General features: G+C 35.8%; 2 protein-coding genes across 2 annotated transcripts; one reads left to right on the top strand and one right to left on the bottom strand.

Moving 5' to 3' along the window:
• Window positions 1–611: 611 nt before the first annotated feature.
• Window positions 612–2,789, bottom strand: LOAG_10652 (hypothetical protein). The gene is made up of 7 exons (XM_003146176.2): window positions 2,722–2,789; window positions 2,183–2,265; window positions 1,945–2,058; window positions 1,800–1,865; window positions 1,520–1,597; window positions 1,210–1,281; window positions 612–1,041 (listed from the first exon to the last, which is right to left on the bottom strand). The coding sequence occupies exons 1-7, from the start codon at window positions 2,780–2,782 to the stop codon at window positions 934–936; spliced, it is 582 nt and encodes a 193-aa protein (XP_003146224.1). The 5' UTR covers window positions 2,783–2,789; the 3' UTR covers window positions 612–933.
• Window positions 2,790–5,291: 2,502 nt separating this feature from the next.
• Window positions 5,292–7,532, top strand: LOAG_10651 (hypothetical protein; the record flags this gene model as incomplete). Its single annotated transcript, XM_020448206.1, has 7 exons — window positions 5,292–5,345; window positions 5,436–5,579; window positions 5,957–6,054; window positions 6,400–6,577; window positions 6,644–6,751; window positions 6,970–7,136; window positions 7,337–7,532. The coding sequence occupies 7 exons, from the start codon at window positions 5,292–5,294 to the stop codon at window positions 7,530–7,532; spliced, it is 945 nt and encodes a 314-aa protein (XP_020301629.1).
• Between the last annotated feature and the right edge of the window lie 666 nt (window positions 7,533–8,198).

Here is an 8,198-nt window from a genome sequence, read left to right as displayed (position 1 = left end):
CAAAGATTCGGAATGTCTGGAATTATTGTTATTTCTCGCCAATTTAACCAACCAGAAAATACTGTTAGCTAGGAAATAAATAAAGGTTAAACTTTTTTGTGACCTTATTTTCTTTTTTTTTTTCCTTTCATTTTATCAATTTAACGAATACACTACAAATATGCTCTAAATATCAGAATCATTTCGTATCATATTTATGCTAAGTATCATTGATAAAAATATGAGAGACTATTACAGAATATTCTGAGTCGGAGACAAAAATGTTGAGTGGAAATGAATTTTTTAAATCTCTTTGATCTCACTTCATGCTTCCTTACGTTTTATTTCGTCATCATTTTTGGGATTTTGGAGACGGTGTAAGAACAAAATATCAGATTGGGAAGGCCTCACGTCAATGGTGCACCCTGTAAGATGTTGTCACGGATGTTGTTTTGGGTATACATGTGGTGCATTTTAACTATCCCATATAATTGGACATTAATTCACCACCTCTTCAAAATTGGTTTCTCCAGGATACGCTTTGTCAATACTATCAGGCTGTTCTGATTGGATGTCCACTCTTAATTGCATATAAATATTGCTTTGTTATTCCTACTCAACTTTTAAGGCTATTCTGCTGAAGTGATATACAACATCGGAATAGTATCCCTGTTCTGATTCTATATCGTTAAGTAATTTTCTTTTTGTGCTGACTACATATATTCCTGCAAATTGTAAATGATATAGCTTGTATACAATGGCCACTGCAGCTTTAGCGATCGCAAAATAATAACTTTGAATTCATTGCATGAATCTCACGTTAAAGGTAAATAGGATGGAGACAGTTTACGCTTATCCAACTTCTGAGAAGGCATTCGTAGGGAACACTCCGTTGCATACACTACAGCACCATTTGAAACATTGATTTTGGGAGCTGCATCGAGGAATTGGAACTTATTTCTTGTGAAGCTCATCAATTTTCTTCGCAATATTAACGAAAAAGTCCTTCACATCCTTCATAATCTTCTCTTTATCAATGTCTTCATACTTCATCTTTAGCATCTAAAAATACCTGGCTGTACAAGCATGGTATTGACCATTAAATCGATTGTAGCGAACATAGGGCAATTCTTCACTTTTTATATCTCCCTGCAGCGCTAACTGGACTAAAACCAACTGGTTGTAACTCCACTACATTCTTTACCAGTGCAATGACTACAAAATTCTTACCTTCCATAATTTCACCACATAGTTGTATAGAATTTTGTAGTGTTTGTCCACCTGGCACTTGAAGTCGCACGTCTGAAACCAAGTTTTGTTTTGGAATGTAGATCTTATGCAAAAATATGCAATGAGGAGCGTACAGTCACAGTTCTCTCTAAAAGAGGTATGTCCAATAGTTTCAGTCCAAGCTGATGAAAAAGAGGGCCTGTAGTGCCATGCCCGTCATTCCGTCACTTCGCGGTTGTATCGTTTAAACGACACAACTGATAGTGTTATAAGGTGCTTTATTGTCATTTATAAGGAAATTGAAACTTGCGTCAGTCGCCTCCTCAATATCCGGTAGCCTTTGGTCTCTCGTTATCATCGGTTCGGTCCCTTCACAGTTACTGAATATCTGCAGAGCCAGTAATATTTAATACATAAGGGTAATGTATATATAACAATAAATAGCCAACAATATAAAATAATATTTTCGACTTTCTAGGGATTCAAGCTTAATTTGAAAATAAATTTGTAAATTACATAGCTGTTTTATGAATGCAGTGATTGATGTTGCACTGAAATGAATGTTGAAATAGAGGTTCGCTTTAACTTACCTTAATTTTTTTGTATCCTTTCAGTGATTCGCAATCAAACTGTGCATTACCTTCCACGTCAATGGCCTAAATTCATTTCGAATACAATTTTTTCTTATCCAAACTTGAAAATAACATTCAATTGCTGACAATGACTCATGGTTACCATTAGGTCCGGGAACAATTCCAAAATGGATTTTTCGTCAGGAAGCCTTTCGATTGCATTATTTGTCAATCCTATCACAATAAAACCCCGCAAACGAATATCCGGCAGTTCAAGCTGAAACTATTAAATGATATTTCCTATAATGCATTTAGTGTGTTTTATTATACAGAATACAATTTAAGCAAAACTCCTAACCATCCAAAACTTCACAAAAAGACAAACATTACTGAAGACTTACTGTAGTTCGACGGCCATTATGGCAATAGATTACTTCGTCATCTGTATCACACTGGCATTCATCCAAACAAGGGAACACATATCCTTAATTAAATATGAATAAAGACTTGCAGAAGTTCCATTAAGTAAACAACTAAAACCACTGGAATTACTTAGGGATTATTATCACGGTACGCTCACCTGTCAAGCTCAACTACTACCACTCTCTAACACTGGTAAGGTGCCGCACGATAACGACCATTTCTGCTACCACAATAAATTCATTCAGTTCCCAACCTATCCATTTCTATATTACATGTTTCTGGCCAATCCAACAATGCCTTTTTCCGGACAAACTTGCCAGCATATATAAGGCATAACAGCTTTTTTTTGTTCAACCGTAAAAGAGATCACACTGATTCACACTTCCAGTCGTATGGGACAAAAAGGTCATGAGTGAGGTAATTCTAATGGAGCTACTCTGTGTGTGAGTGGGTAGGCTAATCATATATCAGTGTGTGGGAAACAGCTGGTGTAAAATATGCAGTTTTTGGAACATACCATAAATTGCGGGAGAAATGATTAAAAGATAAAACGTCGCAAAAAGACTGAAACTGGTCATCTGAAACAATGAATTTGAGTAAAAAACAACGGCAGAACAAAAAAGTAAATTATTATCGATTGAGGTGCAACTGGACGACACTGTTTCAGATGTCATTACCTGAATCGCATCCTTACCGCTGATTTCTTAACAACCCAATAGTGAAGAAAAGATAATGAAAGAACGGAGGTTTTCACAGGGTAAGGAATGAATGATTACGAACTGAACAGCCGCATTTATTTACTTGATTCCTTTATTCCTTCAATCAATATATTGGAATGGCGAGCAATAAATCTTTCAAGTGATTTCTGGATTAAAGATCAACACCAATTATCGCACTTCTCATTGCAACCCATACAAGAGATGCTCACTAAAGAGAGATGGCACGTCATTTCATTCCCACCGTACCCAATAAGTTTTCTATCATTTATTGGCTAAAGTAATGAATAAAAAGTGAACGAAAAGAATGAACAAGCGAAATTTGAAATCTAGTCGAAAAATATCAAAGTATACAGAGGTCATTATTACAACTGGTGCATTATTATTCCCATACATTCGATACTAAATAACGAGCAGTGGAAAAAAGTTTCCACCCTGAGTAGTTTTAGAGTGAAAAGTTACACTTTAGTTTGTGGAATGGTACAGTTTTCATGCAGACTGTTTGCATCCAAACTCGGCAAATTATAGCAGAAATAATTAGAAAGTTAACTAATAACAGTTGCAGTATTAATACAATGAGATAAAGATCCCTATAAGAGTTAGCTTGATTCATCAAAGCAGCATGCAAGCACGCAAATAAGCTTGGTAACTGACCCCTTTTTTTAATAGCTTAATGTTCATTTTTTTTTGGAAGTGAAGAACAGCAAGAGTAACAAGAAGCAGAGTTTTTTTACAATGAAGAGAAACGCTAGGAAGGTCAGCAGATGAGAGGCGTATGACCTTTGTAACTGATGATTTGCTTTACTGACTGTTAACAATATTCATAATTATTGATGCTAATGATGATTGTAGGAAGTGATGATGAGAATACTATAGAGCTATCCGGAATTCTGCCTGTTTATCACTACTAGACTTTTTGACGTTAACTTATGCTTGAATCGTAATGATTCATTCTTCATGAAATACAAACTGAGAGGCATGCATTTCTCACATCTGTATTTCACATGTTCTGTAAGCTGAATAACAAAAATTTAAACAGAGAGACTTTCCACTATTTCTGCCCTTAAATTGAAAGCGTTTGTTATTATCGAAAAGTGCTGCACAGAGACTTCCTGCAAGAGAAGCTTCCGAATTTGGTTTATATCGTTCGGGAAAAAATGCCTAAACAGTAAAGCGCTCTGTTGAAGTGAATGTTGAGAATAAAGCGCGGCGAATGCTTCCCACTCTATGTCCCACTTTTCATTTCCCTGTCTCTTACTTACTCCCTACCACATGTTCTGTCCATGATTCCCACATAAAGGCATCAACTGAACCATTTCCCATACAGTACACTGTTCTTTCTCATGCCTCCTTCATCTATCTCAGAAACTTATCCCGCCGTTCAAAAATGTGATACGACTTATTATCAGCCGTATCTTTCCCTCTAATTTTCCTGACAATTCATTAATTCTCAGATCCTTCGGTCTTTTTTATGAATTTATTATTTGTAAAAATATTAGGTTCCAGTAGTTGTACCATAAGGCTCAGTAATCCAAAAACGGATTCACAAGAAGTAATATGTAAATGAAAACGGAAATCCAACGAAGAAAGGTGAGGTTAGATGCTTGTATTAGTTGACATAAAAAGAGCAAGTTGGATTTTAATCAAATTTTATTGTAATCTAGCCTAAAGAAGAGTAAGGAAGCGCGGGAAAAAATTTTTAAAGTTTTTGAGGAGTAAACTGTCGTGTATCAGCTAGATATCACAAGAATTCGTTGCTTTGGGACAATTTTGCCATCATCGAGAATAAAATTAGTTGTTGGTGTGAGAAGACAACCAGTTTCTCTTACTACAAATATAAAATGTTGATATCATCAATCATATTAAAAACCATCGTAATTATCATCAATACCTTACCATATGTCCCTATTCCTGTCGTCTTTAAAAAATGACTTAACCTCTTCTGTAAGAAACAAAATAGAGAGAATTAGTTATCAGCTGATAAACTTCATCCCGTTCCTTTAAGCCTAATGTCTTTTCTCTCCCGTTATTATTCATATCATGTCGAATATAAAACCGATATGGCTCTTGTCGTTCATACTTGCATTTGCCATTACTTCACAGCAACTTTTATTTTCTTGTTATTTATAGTGGTGAGAGTAGTTGGAGATATCTACAAACCATTAGGCTTCTGACTGCTCCATAATCCAGTAATCTGGATTCACTAAACCTTCGCTTACCTTCAGCCTTTTTTCCGGACAGTACCAGGTGAGGTGTGAAGGCTTCATGAATCGAAAAGGCAACCATCTACACTGTCATATATGATTGGATCTCGTTTCCCTTATATTCTATGTTATATATGTTTTAGGTGATATTTCCGAAAATCGTATCTATGGGATGGAAGTTGACCTGGTCAAGCAGTGAACAAGAAGACGAGGGGCTGAAGGTTATTGTCATGTGATCAGAAAATAAAGCTGGTATCAGTTCACTTTTGGACACTAATTCTCTTCCTTATGCTCATAAATGCGAATTCCAGGTGCTGCAGAAGTTTTGCAGAAGAAAATACAGACGCTTTCTTACGATTGCTTTAAAAAGCTCGAAAATTCATAAGCCAGAACTCATAGCGACAGAAGTTCAAAGTGTGAAATCTATTGGATTGAGCGCTGATAATGTTATCACGGTATTGCTTAATATGTAAGGTGATGTACTGTACAAGTGCTGCTTTCTTTGCCTTCATTTTGCACTTCCTCGCTGTTTAACCTCGCCATTTGAAACTATAGACAATAGTGTAAATGAACAAATGTAAAAAAAAGAAACCAGCCGAAACATGGCTAGTAATATCAAATGCTGAAGATAATGAGAAAACTGGAATGTAATTGTAGGGCTCCTGTTTATACTGGAATGACCTATAGGCATTGTATCGGTTTCTAAATTCAACGTGAAACAGCAAGAGAAAAGAACGGTACTTATCTCTCAGAAATACTGGTTGAAGATATTTAGAGTAGAAGTTGAATTCAGGAGGTGTGAGTTTAAAGTTTTCAACGGTTCAGATTTTAGGATGCAACAGATCATGGCGAATACAATATTTATAAAGAAGAAACCAGCCAGCCAACTGTCTATGATGTTATCGAAGAAATCTTGAGCAGTCAGAGCAAGTACGTTGCTTATCTCGAATATATTAAAAGGAAAATATTTCAGGCAGATCCACGACATGAAAGTGGTGAATACAGATTTTTTTTTTGTACTGTTTGGCAGTAGTGATTTACTCGGGTATAATGCTTATCATAAATTTATTCATAGTCATATACGAACGCTATGATAAGTTACATGTTGCTATAAATGTAAAGATGACGATAACTCTTGATAGCAGAAGTGTGGGTAGATTGAAAATGTCGGAACAACATTGTAGTAACCTTGATTTCAAGATTGCTCTATTGAGAGTTACTTTGTAACTAAAATTGTGTAAACTACATGTTTTATTCGTTATTATTTACGAACAGGCCAAACCGCTGCCATCCAGTCAAGTTGATATGGTACAATCTTGAATTCAAGTTCGGTCGTTGGATAAAATGTGTTTTGTTGTTGTCAGTACTGATTGCATATGCACTTTTCGGTGGATTGCTTGTTCACCAGTTTGAAGCACCTGCTGAACGTGAGCTGAATGCTCAGCTTGAACAAGTAACTTTATCACCGATATTAACCGTCGCCTTTTTATGAATCCTTGTTATCATTTTCCACTTACAGAAAACCCTGGAGCGCCACAAAATTTATGCGAAGAAAATATCAGGATTATTTATGTCGCCACACTGTCAGTCTATAACAAAACACAGTGATGACCAAAATAGTACCAAGGTGAGCTTTATAGAATGCTCTCACTTGTACAGTAATTTCTTCGTCTTAACTCCTTGATAAAATGGAAAAGAGATCCATGACAGGATAAGTTAATATCCCATGTATAATCATGATTTGTGTTAAAGTGAGGGAGAGATTTTAGTCGTATGCTTAGAAACTCGTTTATCTCTTGAATTGTGGTTAAATTGAAATGTGGAGCATTCATTTGGATACTGTAGATAGCACCGCTTTTAAAACAGATAACATGTAATAGAAGGCTTGAGCTGCTACTAGAGGAGTACGATGAACTAACGGACGTCTTGGCCTACAGGCACAATCTCTGGAGATGGGCCGATTATTGGAATGCTGTATTTTATTGTGGCACTATTTTTACCACCATTGGTTTGTTCTTCCATTTATTTACTCACAGAATCTCATGAAGCTTTTTAAGTGGTAATATCTTCTGAACTCTTTCCTCTAATAATATATTTTACAGTCTTTTGAAACGTCGGTTATTGCACCTCAGTAAATACTGTTTGTGAAATATGAGAAACTAGCAAGAAATGCAGTAATATAGTAGGATCCGGATTATAGAAATGAATGCAGGATATGGAAACATATGGTGCCGGACCACCAAAGGCCGAATTTTTACTATTTTATATGCTTTGTTGGGCGTGCCGTATATGTTGGTAGTATTAAACGAATTTGGGAAGTTGATTCTCCTGTATGTACGCAGTATTTGGCTTTTTATCCGGAAAGGTTTCAAGTGCTTTACACAATCTATATTAAGGTGAGCGATTGAAATTTTGACATAAATGTACTGCTATATATACCTCTTGCTCATACTGCAATTATTTAAGGTGGAGAACAAGAGAGTATCAGGTTTCTAACGAAGCTGGAACTAAAATGAAAACCCCTGAAGTAGTAAAAAAGAGTAGCTGTGACATCAACGAAAATGTTTGTTTCTGCTTTTTTATGCATTTTTCTCACCTCATGTAAAATCCATGTAAAAAATAGGAAAGATATTCAAGTACAGTAGAAAACTCCGTTCTTACTAGTCTTCCTTGCCCAACTCTCAATCCGCCTTGACCGTTTTTGCGTAATTGGAGAACGACATCGCTTGTGTGACAATTTGTCACGAAAGGATTATTTTCCAAGATTATATTTATAAGAAATAGCCTGAATTCGTAATGATAATCCCGGGAAAATTAGCGTCATGATTAGCTATATTAACCTTCTAAGAATGGAATGAAGAATTAGGATCATATAGAAGTCCACTCAACCTTGCCACTTCATATAGGTGCAATTATTAATTGAAACAACAGAATAAAAAAAAGTGGTGCAGTAGACTTATTGCAGGATGCGACGAACAGTGAGAATGATGCTTATGAAACATTTCCAATTTACGGTGCAATACTAATCATTGTTGTTTACATCGCAATTTGCTCATTCATATTTCGTATATGGG

The sequence above is a fragment of the Loa loa genome (genome assembly GCF_000183805.2).
Source record: "Loa loa unplaced genomic scaffold supercont3.157, whole genome shotgun sequence".
Classification (NCBI taxonomy): Eukaryota; Metazoa; Nematoda; class Chromadorea; order Rhabditida; family Onchocercidae; genus Loa; species Loa loa.
Note: the sequence above shows the minus strand (reverse complement) of the source record. Positions and strands in the feature narration are given on the sequence as shown.

What these genes read in the sequence shown, in the direction of transcription:
- LOAG_10652 (XM_003146176.2), bottom strand. Translation starts at nt 2,782, where the DNA reads ATGACCAGTTTCAGTCTTTTTGCGACGTTTTATCTTTTAATCATTTCT. An exon ending in ATAATGGCCGTCGAACTACA is followed by an intron (nt 2,059 to 2,182) that starts GTAAGTCTTCAG and finishes TAATAGTTTCAG; the next exon opens with CTTGAACTGCCGGATATTCG. An exon ending in ATATTGAGGAGGCGACTGAC is followed by an intron (nt 1,282 to 1,519) that starts GCAAGTTTCAAT and finishes ACTTGGTTTCAG; the next exon opens with ACGTGCGACTTCAAGTGCCA.